Here is a 19304-nt window from a genome sequence, read left to right as displayed (position 1 = left end):
GGCGTGGCAAGGAATTTGACTTTCTGACTATGAGCAGAGGAAACATTAGGAAACTTTGTTCCACATTGGTCAGTTCTTTCCCATTGTAGCAGCTCCTGGAAGGAGGCAATGCTGGCAATTCATGGCTGTACACTCTCACAAAATTCATTAAGACTAAACAATGTCAGGAATAACATCTGCTGCTACTGTCTAGCTAATAGCATGATCAACTAGGATGACAATGTTGGCCAACTGGTACTAAAGAATGATAAATCCTCACCTAGAAGTTGAATTCCCCAAGCAAAACCATTTACTTACCACCCCGAACAAATCACATATTCTATAGAGAGACCACAGGCAACAGTGAAATATCTGCAGAAAGTAACAGCTATGTGAAAAAGACCAATCTGGAGATAAAGCCTTGACAAAACCAAGGGAAAGGAGAAATCACTGTAAATGTATATACCTAGAAATAAATAAAATGGATTGCAAAAGATGGCTTTCATACCAGAGAGCACCTCTTGCAGCAGCAGGTAATGATGGGGAACCATGCCGTGGGTCTCAAGAGGTCTCCTTGGGAATTTGAAAAGCCTTTTTGTGAGAAAATCCATTCTTTCCAAATGAAACAAATTTGGGTGTCTGTTTGGGCACTCATGCAGTCTAGATCGACTACAAAAGAACAACCTTTACTGGTATCCTGACAGAAAATCCTGTATGTCTTGGAAATGTCTCTTTATTGAGCTCTCAAATGAACCTGGAAAACTTCAAGTACCAATTGTAAATATTATCTGGCTGAAAAACCTATACTCCTCTTTCAAAACAGTAAAGTCAGCAGTGACTGAGTGTATTCTGGGGAATCATCAACCTATGAAGACTTAAGTCATATAAACCCAACAAACTTGTGAGCCTCATAGGTTATTATCAAAACTAACTCCCTAGTACCAGATGCAAACGTATTGTAAATATTTAAAAATGTGTCAGTTTTTAAATGACTCAAACTGCAATTCAGTTCTGTGTATAGAAAAGGAAATATGCATTTTTAGTTTGTTTGTTGCACAAGCAATTACTCAAATTTCTTCAGTCTCTGTTACAAGATACTGATTGACATAAGTGATACAGACATAGGCATCCAAGATGCTTTCCAGTCTGGGCAACTCTAAACCAGCATGCTGATGAAGTTGCATGCATACAAGTACACAAGCAGTTGAACTGATTTAAATGCCCTCTTCTGGGACACAGCTCTTGAAGCAGGATGCTGTTTGTTTCAAGCTTCATTTTTGATTGACTTTTCACTTTGTCTAGGCTCATAAATTACAGTTCTGTTTTATGCATGGCTCTTGTGTGCTGCTTTATGCCAATTCCTGCACACTATTTTCTCAAGTGATTGTAGGCAAGTCAGTACAACTAACGGACTGTTACTGTTAAAGCAGAAAGGCAATTGTCAACTGGACTTAAGACCACTTTGATACTAAGTGAACAGTTTTGTCATAAATGTAGTATGAGGTGTGTTAAAACACTTGGTATAAATAGGTGACATAATGTAAGGCTGTCTGCTGATCTATAGGCAAACACTAGCATAATAGCTTAGCTTAAATGGTGACCTATTTTTCTGAGTTTCCACCGTGATGGTACAAAGCAGTGGTCTGTGTTTAAAGATACATATGGAACATCTTTTCTGTATGTACAGTGCATTTTTTCCTGTGGACATGCTAGTGTTTTTTAGGCATGAAGAGCAGAGGTTCTTCTGGCATGAGCTGTCTGCATATCATGACCACGGATACCTTCAAGGGATGCAACGTCATGACATTGGAATACTTTCCTATAGTAATCATACAAACACAGATTGTTGATAGTGTTGGTAACGTAAGCTTGATAGGGGCCCACCTTGCTGTTGGCAACTTTTTATTCTATAACATCCCCTGAACAGGAGCATGGAATGAATGGGCAGATCTACAGAGGATATCAGGCTTGATGTAGAAGCTTTCCTTTAGGGCTTAACAGAGTTTGTATATAGAGGGTTTTGGTAATATGGTACATCTAGCCATGCTAAATCTTCATTGTTTCAGTTGATCTAGACCACTGGAGCCCAATTTCTTAATTTAAATTTACAAAGACTTGAAACTGGATTGGTTTTCCTTGTAAAGTTTAACATCTGATACAGTAGAAGGTGGAATTCAACAAAGAAAAGGGAAAAAGCTGAATTTATCTCCTGAACTTTTTCCTAAAATGCTTTTAAAGCTGAAGAAAGTCTGAGGGAGACTAATTTAACTCATCAGTTAAGATGAACTCATGTTGCCAGTCTCATTACACAGGGGAAAAAAAAAAATCATGTCCCTCTTCTTTAGTTAACTGCAACCATACCCCAACTAAAACCTAGTCTTTGAAAATTCAGGAATGACAATGTTAAATCATTAAGAATATGTAACATGATCTGTTGTGGAGCAAGGAGCACCTACAGAATGTCTAAAGGAAAGTATTTTTACAAGCAGAATAAGAGGTCATGCCACCTTGAGAATAACTGATTAAAAAAAGAGGACTAAATCACCCATAGAGGCTTTAGCATGCATTGTCCTACTGTTAGGATTTCTGGACATGATCATCTAGGCTGTGATCTTATAATGAATGTGCACTTTATTTTCAACCAGGCACATGAGTTCAATTCTTTCAGAAAGTCTCTGAAGCACTCCACACATTTCTGCCTAGGAAATCTTGGGCAAATAGGAAAATACTCCTCGAAAGTTGAGTATGGCTTCAGTATTATTGCTAGTGACAGAAAATCTGAAATTAGAGTGTGTGTGCATGTGTCCATTTGTGTGTATGCATACTTCCATATGGAGAGAACAAGGGTTTCTGAAAACCTGGATGGCAAAGGCAGTGGGATGACTTGTCCGAGATGCAGCCAAGTGGTTCAGCCACCAGTAATTGTACAATAATGTAGAATTATGACTGCCTAAATGTAAAAAGAAAATAACCCACTTCATTAGGCTGAGGTTAGTCAACAGATGGTGTATAGACCACCAATAGTCTATAAAACATCAGACGGCTGGTGTAATTTCTACACATAACAGAAGTGCCCTTGACATCGACAAGTCAGTACAAACCACGTAGCAGAACTGGGAGCTGGATTTTTATAGAGATATCACATCATCGAAATGGTGAGAATTAAAAAAAAAAAAAAAAGTGGTTTGGTTATAAATAAAATCAGGATGGTTAACATTTTTAGTAAATGATACGCAAAACCACACAAGTTGGGCTGTAGGTTATTAAACATCTGCCTGATTTTTTGCTTCAGATTTGAAAGCCATGACCACATAAGCAGTAAAATTTCAGTTGCAGTGACCATCAAACACTGGCCCTTTACAGTTTTTGACTGAAGTGTACTAAACCTCTCCTTGCAGGTGCTAAGAGTATCTGTGAAATGTTATGTCCTGGTGGGTGCTGGCAGTGCTGCTCTAAGTTTATAAGAAAATTCAAGAATGTGGAAGGTCTTCCCAGTGGAAGTATGGAGAAATTATCTTCAAGTAGACTGGCAACATTTTACAGAGGTGATAGGTAGTTCATCTGCTATCACTACTGTTTTTCAGAAAAGTGGAACAAACAATGAAGAGGCAAAGGCAGAAGTTCCAAAAGCTGTCAGAACTCATACAATGAAACGAGAACCTGACTTTATAGAATGAGGAAGTGGAGCATGTAGGCGCAGTACTGCTCAAGATAACTTTTCAAAAACACATATGCTTCTATAGAAATGAGGGCTATAATAATTATAATGGTTGGAAAATGCTTCAGTGCTAGTCTACAGATAAAAGAGATGCATCTTGTGCTTGAAGAATAATTTGAAATCAAAAAATGTTGCTATAACAAAAGCACCATTTAGATCAGAAACCAGATAGCAACTCCGAGGTGGTACACATTAAGAACTTTGATTGCTTTCCTTAACTGTTACAAACTTAAAAGAAGCCTTGTCATCTTAAAAGCACTGTAGCAACTGGTATAGCCTTCTCTACTACTTACCACAAGTGCTTGTGCTTCTGCTTCTTATCCTGGATACTGAAGGCTAGGCACTGGGAAAGGTTCTTTGCTCACAAGACACCTCTTTGAGAGGAATGAAAATATTTGTGCATTGATATACTGATTTTAGGGTGACTGTTCAACCAGAATAAGACACAACAAAAGGAAAAATAAAAGTCATTCAAAAGAAACAACACTTCTCTTAGGGTATTTATTTTACTGGAATGTAAATCTTCTTGAACAATTTGCTTACATGAAATGAAATGATTTGTTTATATCTATAAAGTAGGTACAGAAATTAAGCGTGATTTCAACATCTTTAGATTTTAGAACTCCTGGTGTACGATTTAAATAAACTCCAATTTGAACCTCAGCCTTAACACTATTGATATTTAGCAGGTCACAGCACCCTTAAAATACCTTTTACATGAAGAATAATATTTTTCCTTTCCTGCATATACCATTGCAATTGGTGCAAAACCACTTGCATATTCACAAAACCCGAGGCAAGCAAAGTAGGAGCTGATGATGTAGAATACGGCTATTCCCTACTTACAGGCTTCCAAAGCAGGCAAACTCATGCAACTTTTCAATGGGCAACATTGTGTCCACATAGACAATTCATACCTTGTTTGTTTGTTGGGTTGGTTTTTTTTTCAGTTTCAAGCCTAAAATGATCAAGAAGACCCAGACTAAGAAACTTAATTTCCTAATGTTAAAATATTAAATCTGGTATTTGTTATTTAAGGAGGATACTTGTGAATGAAATCCTTGTTTTATGACAGTGTATTAAGTAACTCTGTCATGTTATTTTCCTATCTTTGTCTCTTTCTTTTAGCTTACCTTTCAGTAAATATTGCATCCTAAACATGATAGTGAACACAACTGTATTTCTGTAACGCTCTTGAATGCTGCAAAGAATATGAGCATATTTGGCTGTTGAAGGTTCCCTGTAAGGGCCACCTTTGCTGCAGGTGAAGAACTCAAATTGAAATTAGTCCATCTCTGTCGCTGTCAGTGATGAGAGGCTCTTGTAGTGGAGGACATGGCTCAGGGCATCCATGTGTCAGAGAAAACCAAAACCAGCATCTCCTGCAATTCAGCAGATGGAGAAGACGGGGGAAGGGACAAACTTCAGTCATAGAACCTTCAAAATTGTTCAAGTGAACCTTGGCTTTTTAGCACCCACTGAAAAATTATACACTGCTCTGGATGAGCAGCTAAGTGGAAACAGATGGTCAGTAGCTTATTTTCAATAGCTGATGAACAATCTTCCAAAGCTTTTTCCAGTGTTGCACAGCGTATCAAAGTCTTAATTCAAATTCAGAAAACAAATAATCTTGAGCACTTCTTGCTCTCCAGCCACTGAAAGCTCAAATTATGGAGATTCTAGGAGACCCAGTTTTCTTTACTCTTTATATTAACTCTTTCCATTCACTTACCCCATTTTCTCATATTCTTGTGCAGTTTTTTCTGTGCTGATGTACAACACCCTATTCCAGCTCCCAGGTCAATTCACTGCTTGCTAGAGAACAGCAGCATTTGTCCCAGTTGTGTTTTTTGCTAGGTGGATGGTGCTAGGCCAGCTAGGAAGGAATTCACATTGCAACCATTGCTGTCAATGGGGTGCTCATTTGGAACTCTTGCCTATGCCTGCTGCTTGAAAGAAAAACATCTTAAAAAAATAATCATCTTTTTCAGTCAAACTAATCTCTTCTCTGTAAGAGAAATTAGGGCAGGGGTAGTTGAATAAAAGTTTTTCCATCAAGCTACACAACTTCAGATAAATACAAACCTTGGGAATGCCCTCCACATCATCTGACTACAACAGACTAACAGAACCACATTTCTCTTGAAGTTACTTTTTTAACACTTACCAAAGGTTGCAGAGTTTAATTCCTGGAGCTGTACTTCTGCGTTTCAAGTGTGCTGATAAGCAATACGTCTGACCATTTACCCCAAGCATTTGGGATGTGTTACTCAGGTTTATAAACCTGTGCAACTGCTAAACTGCCTATTCGGCCACTCTCTCTTTAGCTTTATCTGCACATGATCTTATTCGGGCAGTTTCACATCAGGAGCACGACTGTGCTGGGACGCACCTTAACCCAGCACTCAGCTGAGCTTTCCATCACGAGCTGTTTGCTTATTTTATGTTAATTGGACTCGTCCACGACACAGAAAAATTTGAAGTGTCCCTGTGCTCACTGACGAAAAAAATAGCAACAATACAGACAGCAATGTAACGGCCTGTGCCGGTGCCTTTTGAAGGCACCTTTCTGAAAAATTCACGTATTCCCTGTTTTTTTTCCCCCTTCAGGCGGCCCGCGCTCTTTCGAACCCAGGCGCCGGGGGGCTCGTACCGAGCACAACCTCTCGCAGAGCCGCCGGAGCTGCCACGCTCCAGCGCCGAGCGGCCCGGGGGGGTGGGGGGGGTGGCAGGCGGCAGCACGGGCCACGCGCCGCTGGTCACCTCCCGCCGCGCCGGGCGCGGCCCCCGTGCACCCAGCCCCCGGGACGGACGGACGGGCGGGCGGGCTGACTGGATTTTTGAGGAAGCCTGCCCTCCGCACACCGGCGAGCTGGCAGCTGGGCTGCCCCGCAGCAGCTGCGTGCGAGGGCGAAAGTCAGTCGGAGCGGTTAAAAAAAATCCCCAAAGCAACACCCACCCCCCCCGCACCGGCCGCGCCGCCGGCAGCCGCCGGGCAACGGCCGCGAGGGACTCCCGCCCCGCCCCCGCCCGCCGGGCGGCCGCGCCCCAGCCAATGGGGAGCAGCTGACGTCCTGCGCCGCCCCGCCCCATCCCGACCGGGGCCGGAGGCAGCCGGAGACTCCCGAGCTTCCCCCTCCCCGCCCGCCCCGCTCCACCGCCCTTGTTCCTCGGGCGGGGACTCGCTTCCTTTCCCGACTCCCTTTTCCCACCCTCCTCCTCCTCCTCCCAGTCAAGATGGAGGACGGCGGTTGCTGCGACCACCGGCACCACGGCGGCTAGCGCAGCTGCTGCTCCTCCGGCTCGCTCCTCGCTCCCTCAAAAAAAAAAAAAAGAAAAAAAAAAATCCCTGCTGGAAACGTTCGTTCTTTCTCCGCCCACCGGCTGCTGGCTGCGCGGACTGCTGGCCCTTCCCATGCCGTCGTCGTCGTCGCCCTCCTCCTCCTCCTCCTCGCCCTCCTCCTCCTCCTCCTCCTCCCGCGATTGTCTGCGCTCCGGCTGCCGCCCGCCCGCCCGCCCTGACTCCCTGCATGCACACGCCGCCTCCTAGGTGGCTGCGGGGGGTGGGCGCTCCCGGAGCTGCCATTCCGCACATACCTTCATGTCCCTGCGCTCACTGCGGCCGCCCGCCGCCGCCCCGCATCGCTCGCCCGCTCAGGCTGCCGCCCTAACGGCCGCTCCCGCCCGGAGGTGAAGCCGGGACCCGCGGAGGGGGCGGTGGGGTTGGCGGTGGGTCTCGCCCGGAGGAGCCGCCGGCGCCGCCACACGCAGCAGCCATGAGCAGCGCCGCTACCGCCACCTCCGCCGCCACCACGGCCGGCAGCGGCGCGGGGGAAGGGGCCGAGGAGGCGGCCAAGGACTCGGCGGACATCGCGGCGTTCTTCCGATCCGGTGAGTGCGGCCCCGTCCCGGGGGGCGAAGGAAGGGGCAGCGGCGAGGCCGCGGCTGGAGGTGGCGGCGGAGGGTGGAGGGAAGCGACGTTTTCCTCCCGGAGCCGGGAGAGGGAGCGAGGGCAGCCGGCTTTGTCAGGTGGCCTCGGGGAAGGCTCGCCCTCCCCTCGCCGGCGGGGCCGCCTCGGCAGCGCCCGTCCGTACGGGGCGCCGCCGCGCTTCCTCGGGGAGGCGGCGGAGCGGGGCCCGGGCCGCGCTGGGGCGGCCTGGCCGGGCGGCAGCGGGGCAGAAAGCCGGGTCCCCTCGTCCCCTGCCGGGGGGCAGCGGGGCTTCTGTTCGGGCCCAGCAACTCGCGGGCGGGACGCCACCCTCGCCGGCAGGAACGAGGCGTGAAAACGGGTGCGGCGGGCGGCCCGGCCCGGCCGGGGCGGTGGGGGGCTGAGTGCCGCCCCGAGGCGGTGTCGCCAGTGACAGGTGCGACTCTTCCTCCGATGCCGGCCCGGTAACGGGCGTGTTCCCGGGGCCGGGCGGCACGACCTGGCGCCGGGCGGACCCGGTATCCCCGAAAATGTCCCGCCGGGGACTGCGCGGCGGTACGCGAACGGAGGAGCCGCCGCGGGTCCGGGCAGCCCTCGGTGTCGGAGGGGAGCGGGGGCAGGGGAGCGGCGCGCCGCAGGGCTGCGGGCAGAGCGGACCGGGCCCCCCGGGCCGGCGGGCGGGCGGGGATGACACCGCTGTAAAAGGCATCGCGCCTCCGGTGGTGCTTGGCCGGTGCCGTGCTGGTGGGTGGCGGTCGAGGGCAGGGGTGGGAGAGCGCAGCATCTCAAGCGGGTGTTCATAGCGGGAAGGGAAAGAAAAAGACAAAAAGCGAAGCCCGTGCGCCGGGGGTGTCCCTGCCTGGGCTGAGGCGGGGCAGCAGCGGGGGCCGGGCGGCAGCGGCTTTCGGGCGCTGCCGGGCTGGGAAGCCAGGCTCGGTGCCGAGGCTCGGGAGGGGAGGCGGGGGAGCCTGTTGACAGGCTGCCGGGATAAAAAAAAAATGGAGGCCGCCTTCTCCCTCGGTGTTTACTCTCGGCACGCAACCGGGCGGGGAGGGCGGCCGTCCCTGTCACCGAGACATTGTCCCCCGGGGAATGGCGGCGGGGACGGAGGGGAGGGCAGGGCTGGGCTGGGCTGCCCGGGCCGCACGAACCGCCGGCGGCGGGGTCGGAGCCCTACCGGCAGCCTGGGCGGTGGCGGCGGCTGAGCCTCCCGCCGGTGCCGGCTGCCCTCCCCCGAGCGGCGGCTCCGCCCCGCTCCGCTCCGCCGGCGGCTCCGCGCCCCCCCGGGCACCCCCGGCCATCGCTGCCGGGCGGGGCGGCGCGGCGGGGCTGGGCACTTGCTCCGTTCGGATGCCTAAAAAGGAGCGGCGAGCAAGGAAAATGCAGACTCACCGCTGGAAAGATGAGGGGGATTGCCGGTTTGGTGTGTGAAAAATAATAATGACGGCAGGAGCTGTAGTAATAATAAAAGCCGTGTTAATTGGTTTTTTAAGGAAAGTCTGCGAGGGAAGTGGGAAACGGCGTAATGCGTGCTGCTGGCGGTCGGTGCTTGCTGTTGAATGTGTTTGGTTTAATGAGGGTGAAGGAGGAGGTGTGATTTGCAGCAGGCATCCCTAAAGCAGGGTTCAGAGCAGCGTTTGTTTGGACAGATGGTCTGGACGGGGGGCTGTGTCTCCTCCGAAAGGCCCGATGCTCCCTCGGCAACCTGTTTCACATGACAGCAGCGAGTCCAAAACTCCTTGTTGAGTCAAGGTGCTGGCCTTGGTGGGTTTCGTCATGGAAGAAGGATTGAGCTTTGTCATTTTGAGGGAGAAAATCCTGGTGAAAGCGAAATGACGAATTACAACAGTAGACTTACGGTCTGCCTAGTGTAGTTACAGATTGGTACACGTGTAGGAATCTTGCAGTTTTGGAAGACCTTGCCAGCTGTGTTAATAGTCAACTTCCACATTTATGTGTGGGTAGAGGGATGACACGGAATTGATAAGCTCGTAAATGGTGCAGTGATGACTTTGATACTGATAACTTCTGATAACAGGGAAGTTGCACTGACCTCAGTCTTGCAGCAACCAAAAACCTTAAAGCAGTAGAAGGACATGTCAAATGCTTATCAAAAAACTCTGAGAGCATATTTAACAGCAGGCATTCTCATTTTTGTATTTACATGTGGAGGTTATCTGGTTCAGCCTGGGCTGTGACACACGCTGGAAAATGCTGTGGCATCTCTAGTGGGTGTTTGGTATTGGGAAGAGCTCTTCAAACTCCACCTCTGTACAGGATCCACTCTTTTATAAGGAAAGGGTCTATGAAGAGATCTGTGGTGTTCCCCTTTGTTTGAACAGGAGGCACGTTTTTTTTTCAGTGAAACACAATGGACACAGCAATCTGTGAATAAGCAAAAAACTTTATTTGGTGTACATGGGAGCAGACAAAATATTTTTCTCTTTACAGTATTTACAATGACAAATGCTTCCTTTTTCCTGTCACTTGCAGAGAATGTCAGCAAAGCTGTAGCTGTTACTTAAAAGAGAAAATGAGTAAAAAATGTTATAAAGAGTTTTCCGGGAGGAAGAAACCCCTACCAACAACAAAAAAACCCACCTAAACAATCAGTTCTAATCTTAGTTTAGTTAAATTGGTTAGTTGAGATGCCAGTGGGGTTATTTACTTTCTGCATGTCCTTTTGCAAGGCTAAGCATTAAGTAGAATTCAAGGAGCCTAAAGAATTGGAGGGTGTTTTGTTAGGATATTGAACAGCGGCTAGGTCACTTGAAATCACTTGAAATGTGTACATTTCCAGGTTTCACTTTGGTTATGTAAATGTAAACTCACTCTGAGTTGTTGTGGAAATAAGTTGCAATTGAAATGTGAAGAAAACAGCTGAACTGGAAGTGAGGTAGTAGTACGAAAACATAAAGATTGTGTCTTGAATTTAAATGAGGGATCCCTTTACTGGAATTGGAAGAAATTGAGGCAGCTTACTTTCCGTTATCTATTTGGTATCTAAATCTCATTATTTGAAGTTGAAAAGACAAGAACACCTCGTTAGATCTGTCACCTTCTTTGTGGCAGGCTAAGGGTAAAACTGCTAAGAAGCAGAGTTGAGTGCCAAGCAAAATGATTACATTTTGATGGAGAAAACAGTGGTTGTAGGAAGTGTCTTTCTGTCCTATATGTAAATTGGAGATTAGAGATGACTCTCTGAATTGACAGAAGCGATGCGTTTTGCACTGAAGATGTATAGACAAGCATCTTTTTTTTTTGTCTTATTAAAAAGTGCACTGGTGTGATTTGAAAGGACTAGTAAAATCTTTTAGAATTACGGAAAACCAGACTGTTACTGTATGAAAACTCAGTGGTGCAGTGAGTAAGTGGCTGGGTAGAGGGTTGTTAATGCACATTTTAAGTATGCAAGATCTATTCTGTATAAAAAAAGTATTAAGATAAAGCTTTTCAAAATGCATTCTAAGTTTAAACTTAAAATTTTGTGTATTCAGAAGGGTTGAAAACAGTGAGCAAAGTTGATTTTGAAGGACTGCTATTAAGTCATGGCTTACAGGGCAGTAACCATGGAGAGGTTTTGCTTGGTGGTTGTTCTCTTGTTGCTTAAATCTTCATCTTTGTAGCTTTGAGGCCCAGTACTTTGGGTAGGGGACTGTCGGCTGACATCTTTAGGATGCAAGAATGAGGTCTGTTAAGTTCATATTGTGCTGTTGTAACAGTGTCCTCCAACCCAAAGAATTTTTGCTAGTTGAAGTTAATGAATATTGATTTTGAGCATAAAGAACAAAGCTTTTTTTTACTTAAGTAGAAGAGGTGCTGATCCTATATTTTGTAATTAAACTTACCTTTTTGGGATGATGGAGAAATCTGTGAATACCAAAGGATGCAGAGAAGAAGACTTGTAAGTGCTTCAGTCAGCTCTTGGCTAGACAGTATTGCAAGTGCCTTGGTAAATGATTCCGGTAAGTCTTCGTGGAAAAAAACCCACTCAAGTTATCAACGGATAACTCTGAAGAGTTTTGCTATGAAAATGGATGTAGTTATTTCCTGTAAGATACATTCAGGATGAGTGGCTTCTGCATACTGTGCAGTAGCTTTATTCATATATGGACAAACGACAGTTTTCAAAGCGATTGAGATTAGTGTTGTCACCACCTATTTATGAGAACACTTGCCACGTTTCCAAAAAGAGAACAATTTACAATACTGAGCAAGGGGCAGGAGCCTTTCGGAGAGACAGAAATGTTTCAAAACCAAAGGAAAACCAAGAGGCCCAGGAGGTCTTGTCACTAGGGTGAGTAACTACCTAAGCTTTACCAGGTCAAATCCGAATACAACTGTTAGTAGTACTTCATCACTTGTGTGATGTTTGTTTTTGTGGAAAACAAAAAGGGGAGGATTTTCCATCTGAAAATGAATCTGCACAGGTGGCAGCAGTCTTTTCTCAGGAGGAAGAGGAGTAAGTCTGTAAGATGAAGGTGGGTCTGGAGAAGGTGTCCTACGTAGAGAGTTCAGTGTGCCACCTCTCCCGATGTGAAGTCAGAAAATAGGCTGGTAGCCAGAACAGCTTTGAATAGAAACTGGTTCTAACATCGTACACTCAGTCTTTCCTGCTTGTGTATGTGCTTCTTAATGTAAGCTTAATGATAAGAGAATTAAAAACTGTTTTGAGATACACGTAGGTACCAAAATGTCCATCTGTGAGTATTTTAGGAAAATGGGATGCTGAAATCTATTGTGATTGTGGACATGTCGTTGAAGACTTCTGCATGGTACTAGTGACTTGAGACTTGGATCAGTCTGGGTTTGATGAAGTCTGCCTATAGCAGCTTGAGCTGATAATTGTTTGAGTAGCTGAGACCATGTAGGAAATATTAAGGAGTATCATGAAAAAATTATTGATATTTTTTTTTCTGATGTTTGTGGGGTTTGCTTAGTTTTCGTGAGTATCAGTTAACAAATAATACCGTAAAGATAAAATCTGAAAGATTTATTCAGAAATTTGCTATTTCAAGTTTACAGAGAGGATCTGTATTTTACTTTTTTCCTGAACATACTGTTTCATATACTGTTGTCTTGCTTGCTTTACATTGGTGTCCTGTGTGATAGTGGTTGGGAAAGTTGACTGCCTGTAGTAGACAGCATAAAAAATATTGCTGTAGTAGAGAAAGTCTCCTAGAAAGAGGAGAAGAGAGAGGGAGGGGAAAGATTAAAAGCAAACATACTATTAAAAGTTCTGTTTTTGTTTTGTTTTTTCATTAACACTACTTATAAAAACATGCTAGCTTTTAGATCATGGGCTAAATAGCTTTCATATTAGGCATCGAACATGAAAAATAAGCCCAATTTTCAGCTTACATCCATGAAGCAGGACGCACAATGAGATAAAGTTAAGGTAGTGCCTTTCTAAGAAGGTTCATTTATCTCCTGCTGATGTGTAGCAGCTAACTTACAGAGAAGGTGGTCAGAGCTGTGGTTGTGTAGCTTACTTGGCTACACAGTTGGAGTGGCTACATAGTGACAAATGTCTAACAAAAATAATCTAATATCGAAGCCTAAAGTGAAGTGTTGGCAGACAGCACTGGTGGTACCTCGCATATCTCCGTGCTGTCCTCTGCAAGTATTGATTCTTGGCCCTGTGGCTGTTGGGAGCTGAGGTATGTTTGGGGTTTTTAAGAAGTGGTGAGCATGCAGAGAACATAAAGTACGAAACAAGTTGGCCATTCTTTCATGCAGCTTAGAGTGACAACAGCATTTGTGTTAAAAAAAATAAACACAACAAAAAACTTAAGGTGTTGAGTTGGCTTTTCAAGAATCTGTTACTTTGCTCTTCGAGTTACTCTAGTCGGCTAGAAGGTTGCAGCGGTATTGCCATTATTACTACTGGGTGACCTGGGCTGGAAAAAGAAGTGGCTTGTCCTGTGAAGTTGAATCCAGTTCCAGCAGCATCCATTTTAGTAAGATGGTTAAGCTGGGAGGGTTAAGATGTTTTGAAAAGCAGTATAGAGAAATGTCACAACTTGATAGTGGCAGAACAAAAATAACTACAGAAACAATGAAGTTACGGTGGAGGCGTTACTGTGGGAATAGTGGTGTTGGATTGATGTTTCCTGGAACAATGAAGACTAGGGACAGAGCACTTCAGTGTGAAATGCAGCAGCTGTTGTGCAACTTAGTTAAGTGTGGAACAGTCAGACTTCTCTGGGGATAGGGAAGGGTAGAGAAAGTTAAAGGTTAGGGTGTGTTTGAAAGAGCTGGAGGCAGAAGTCATGGGTATTTCTAAGAGGGGACAGAGAATTACTTGTAATACCTGTGATAGCTCACAGTTGATAAACTAAACGCACATTAGGAAGTGGAGGGTAAATGGGAGCTAGAGAAAAGCCAGGCCCGTTCTTGAGAGAAGTACGTCTGAGCTGGCATGAAGTGCTGATGTGCTGAGAAAGGAGCTGGCAGAAGTAGGAAGAAATGTGATGCAGCTGAGGCTTTCATTAATTCTGTAGCTTGGTCACCGTGTAGACAAAGTGGGTAATAAACATTTGTTAAAGAAGTGGCTTCTCTCTATTTAAACATGTGTCCCACAGCAACATAGCAGAAATGGGTATGAAATTTCAGCCTGAAATACCATGCAGCTTCCGAAAGCTTTGCCATCTAGGTAAATAAAATCTGAAAGAGACTGGAAGGACTTTCCCTACCCCAATATAAAGAGAAAATATTAATGTTGTTCTGTTCTTTTTCCATTAAAATTTTTAAAATTCTAGTGCCAAGAATGGGCCTGTTTAGATACAGACTATTAGCTCAGTTTATTAATAGGGTGAAACTGCACTGTGATTTTTGGTGTGCAGCTTGAAGAAGGAGGTCATACACCTGCTTGCGTACAGCAAAAGTGTTAAAATAGGAAAGACACATTGAAACTTTGGAAATGTACTGGTGGTTGATTGAGGTATATTCTTCTGAAAGTGGGTGACTATTTTAATGAGAACAAAGGAAACTAATTTTTCTTCTTGATGTTGGTGAGAACCAAGTCTTAATTTTTTTTTTTTTAAAAGGCTACTGGGTAAAATAAAAATATTGAAGGCCATAGCAGGCTATTTTAAATATAATGACTAAAATGCTTGCATGTATTTGGTTGTTCTCATAAAAAATTTGCTTGACTTGGGGAAGGATCTTTGTTTAACAACATTTTTCTTGGTGCAGTAAAATCAAGAAGTAGACTACTGGTGAAGTAACACTGATGATCTGCAAAGCTGAGTCATATTCCTTCAGGAAGGATACTGCTGTTTTGAGAAAACAGATCACTTACCCAGTAGTGAGGAGGAGGAATTGAAATGACAAGGAACAACTCAAGTGCTTTTAGCAGTAGACACTACAGTACATTAAGGCATCCAATTTTCAGCCTCTAGAGTAGGTTGTTATATTGATACACAGAGAGGAGGGTTATAAATGAGTTGTGTCCACAACGTTTCACCAAACAGTCTGAGTGACAAGACTCTGCTTTAAAGATACAAAGCCCTTTCCAGTGGCTTTTCTGCCAAATAGCTGCTCTGACACATCTGAAACTGGAGCTGTTGATCCCAGCCTCTTGTGGTGGCACAGAGGAGGAGGAGATAGCCAAATTGTCTTTATGCATTTGTTTAAAAAAATAAGGTTGTTTTCCAAGGTGGTTGGGTGGAGGCTTCTCAAATAATTTAGTCAATTTGTTTTCTCCTGTGTCACTGTTACTGCTATGCGTAAGTGACAGTGGCGCTGGTTCATAAAAAACACTGCAAATATGTAACAGGTTTTCCTACTGTGCATCTTGCTGGTGCTTTGAACATGATGTTTTGTAACCTGGACCTTACTGAAGAACTGAAATCAGTATTACTGTAATTATGGTGGGTTTTTTCTGAAGAGGAAAAGGAACTTTTCGAGAGAGAGAAGAAAATTCTTTGAGGTTTTGTCTCTCAGGGCCCAAGATGGTAAGTAAGGAAGCAAGATGTAAACAATAGGAAGAAAAGTGTAGGTTTCCAGATCTCAAAATATGCCAATAGTTTGCTTTGCTTGATATGTTTTATAGTATAGTATTTCAACAGGATGGTCAGATAATTCCTGCAAATCTGTGTAAGAGGTTAATGTTAGTGTCTTGTGGAAGTCAGAACGTTGAGGCTGAGATTCAGAAAGGTTTGTTTTACCAGTGTGCATGGGGATATATGTGTGCATGTATACACTGTCACACTGAAGTTCACGTGATGAATCTTTTTTAACAAAAAGTTAGGGAAAGTATTCTGGGTGGCAGGCACTGAACAGGGCTATTGTGAGTAATGCTGATGTGTTCTAGTTGTCTGTGAAACTACCCAGAGCTTACTCATGTTTCCTTGTAGTCTTACTGCATATATGAGCAGTAATAGTTATTCGTGAGGTGTTTGCAGACTGTGTAAACAACCAGTAGTGATTTTTGTGGTTAGCTTCATATATAATTGTTTAGCAATTAGAGGCTGAGGGTCTGGGGTCATAGGGAAGTGAGATTTCCTAAGTGTTAAAAATGAACAGGGAAATATACAGCAGCCAGTAGGGCTCATAAGGATGTGTTAAATACCTACTTGTTTTTATGTAGTCTGTACCTCACTTCTTGCATAAAACAGTGAATTTAAATCCAAACCCTTTAGATTTTATACTGAATCCCTTCCTTTTTTTTGCATCAGTGAAGTCTGCAGCATTATGAGATACTTTGTCAAGGTATTTGGACAAAGGCTTTTCCCTAAGCTTTGTGGTGATCATATAGCTGGTAAATAGATTTGAGGTCATCAAACAATGAGAAATGTTATTGCTGAGATTTCTTGATAAAAGAATAGTCTTGAATGTTGAAGTCTTGGGGACTGCTTGTTTTCTGAGCCCAAGCAGATGTTAAATGTTGGGATGAAATGAGGTGACATTTCCTAAAACTTGGCCCAGATAATGAAGGGAGGATACTTCAGGAACAGCAGGAAAATACATCAAGAACATCCCAAGGAGTGAGTTAGAATAAATGGAGTGTTTAAATACTAAATATTACTTGGCTAACCTCTTACACTACACAATGGACTTTGCTGTACCCATTGTGTAAACTTGGCTGTACACTATTGGGTACTATTCTAGTAGCATTAAGGTAGTAAGTTCTTCACTTTCCAAATGTTTATCATGCCAACTTTGGGACTTGTTGAGTTATGCAGCATTGAGTGCAAAGTTGCTATTTTCTGAGATCATAAAAATGCTCCATAATCTTCTAAAAAAAATTTAGGCTAAGGTTGAAATGTCTCAGCCTTTCATAATTCTTCTGGAATTAGAGGAATAGGTGCCTGCAGCTGAAGGCATAGAAAAAAGGTAGAAAGTTGTCAGCAAATTGAAGTGAATTGAAATGTAAGTTGACTGGATTTTCCCATTCTGTGCAAAAGCTGACAGTACATAGTGTGGTGAAGATCAGACTTAAGATGTCAAACCTAATCTTTAGAGGCCTCCTTTCAAGGTTACTATAGGGAAATAAAATGGTATGATTTTTGTGCTAAAGAAACTGAACAGCCATGATTTTTTTTTTTTTTTTAATAAAGCTTTAATCTCTAACCTTTTATCACTGTCTTCATTTCTTTATTTGCTTTATTGATGTTAGTTGGCAAGTCCATTTTGGTTGCATATTGCACATCAGGTTGGTTCTAAAAGAGTGGAAATGGGACAGTTATAGCAGTAGCTGATGCTCTTGCTTTGCACCCCTTAAAGTCACACTTTGTGTGCTTCAAGTATGTTTTCTGCAGTTAAAGATAGTTGTTAGACTTGAACTTACCATGGCTTGCAAAGTTCAAAGAGGAAATCAGCGCTGTGCATTGCTTAACTGAGAGGGGTTTATGTGAGCCAGGTTTCTGTAAGGACAACACTTGTAAGCCAGACGAACATTTCTTAGGACAGTGGCACCTTTTCAGATGGAAAAATGAGGTCATCTGTAATGGCTTATCTAGTAACTTGTTGATTGGCTTGTTAATACATCGTATTAAATAATTAAATAAATATATAAGAGACCAGCTTCTTCAAACCTAGTGGAAGGCTGTCTTTGAAAGGAAAACAGGGGCACTCACTTGACTGAATTTCTTGCCTTGATGGCTGAGCAGAAAGTTACAAACCTGAACTTCCTTTCTGTTCCCATTATGGAACAGTTCTGCTGTTTGTCTATTGAATTGTCAAGGCAGCAAAGCCAAGTCAAGCCTGCTTATAAGTAAGTGATAAAATACGGTTTGGTTAGTGGTGATCCTTGTAGAGGGACAGACGTGACATGTTGCTACCTGTCGGTGCAGAAAGAGCAATTATCTTTTGTAGTACAGGGCAAGGACTGGAGTCAAATTTGCCTATCTTTAACTTAGAACAAGGGTACAACTCGGCCAACAATAACCACTCAGTGTGTGTGTGTGTGTGTGCGCGCGCGCGTAAACTTTTTTTTTAGGCTTGGAATCAGATGCATCCTTTTCTAGCCAAAGGAAAACATTTGAGAAGCTGTGACGCATTTACACAGATGAAGGAAGGAAATGTCCAAAAGAGTCAAAAGCTAAAAATAGAGCAGTTTACCGAGTTGAACTCTGGGTGAGAATTGAAGAACTAAATATAAATCTAAATTTGAGTCTTTGTGACTTACATAACTGAGTAGTCGTTTCTTTTTTTTTTTTTTTTTATTAAACTCTATAGTGGAAAACTTCAGGTGAAGACGTGTCAAGCCTTTTGAGATGGCTTTCTGGTGCCTTAAATAGACAGCACTGAGAAGTCTGACAATCTCTTGATGATTATTGTTATAGCATACAGTTTAACTCCCTGGAAAAGTGGGTTGTGGGTTGGTTTTTTTTTTGTTGTTGTTGTGAAGAGCTTCTCTGTGGAAATGATATCTTCTGACTACTGAACAGAAGTTTCAAGCCAGTTGCTATTAGAACCAGTATCTATGAGGTTAAAAAAAAGTAAATATTTTTCCCCAGCTTCTTGAAGAAGTAGTAAATTTGCTTCTGTCTGATCCATGTGTAAAAAGCGGTGATAACCTGAGCATTTAAGAATTGAAGTTTGGCTGTCCAAAAAGGCTTGCTTTCTGCCTTGCCACGAAATCCAGTTTGGAAGTGATCAGCTTTCATTTGTGGTACAGAAAAAGTAAACTTGTAGGAGTGTTTAAAATCTGTGTAATGGAAGAGAATTTTGGAAAAATTCTTCATATGTGAGAGTGTTCTAGATTACTGTCCTTGGGTGACGATAGTAGTGACATGAAGATCAAGATCAAATTCTGTTTCTTTCTCCCTGCCCTGGAGTAACACTACATTTTGGGGGGAACTAGGGGCAACCCACACAATATGGCCAAACAAAAACTGGCCTTTTCCAGTCCAATGAAGTGGGCCCAGTGCAAGTGAGTCTCAGGTTTAGCATTTTCAGGCTGCCCGTGAAGAGCAGTTCTTTCATGATGCTATAGCTAATTCGAAGCTTTGCATTGGAGAGATGAAATGCGTATAGTTAATGCTTTGACTTTGTCAGGAAAACAAATGTTATTATTAAAATAATTTATTTACAAATATAGTAAATGTAATAAGAAATTATGGATAAAAATGGTGGCATTGGTTAGATTAACTTCTAAGTAGTAATTGTCTTCCCCTCCACCCACCAAGATGGGAGTTTTTATATTTAATACCTTCATTTTTATAGAATGTT

At 43.8% G+C, this 19304-nt stretch overlaps 1 protein-coding gene across 4 annotated transcripts in view; it reads left to right on the top strand.

The window, feature by feature from the left end:
• Window positions 1-6907: 6907 nt before the first annotated feature.
• Window positions 6908-19304, top strand: part of TRIO (trio Rho guanine nucleotide exchange factor) — a 255638-nt gene continuing 243241 nt past the window's right edge. For 2 of the 4 annotated variants that reach the window (XM_056330815.1, XM_056330813.1), the window contains exon 1: window positions 6921-7588. In XM_056330815.1, coding sequence (XP_056186790.1) covers window positions 7474-7588 — 115 coding nt within the window. In that variant the 5' untranslated portion in view covers window positions 6921-7473. Of the gene's footprint in view, window positions 7589-19304 lie in introns of all 4 variants that reach the window. The other 2 variants (XR_008820638.1, XM_056330816.1) reach the window with 2 other exon arrangements.

Source organism: Falco biarmicus, chromosome 3, assembly GCF_023638135.1.
Source record: "Falco biarmicus isolate bFalBia1 chromosome 3, bFalBia1.pri, whole genome shotgun sequence".
NCBI lineage: Eukaryota > Metazoa > Chordata > Aves > Falconiformes > Falconidae > Falco > Falco biarmicus.
This window is presented reverse-complemented; position numbering and strand designations above follow the sequence as displayed.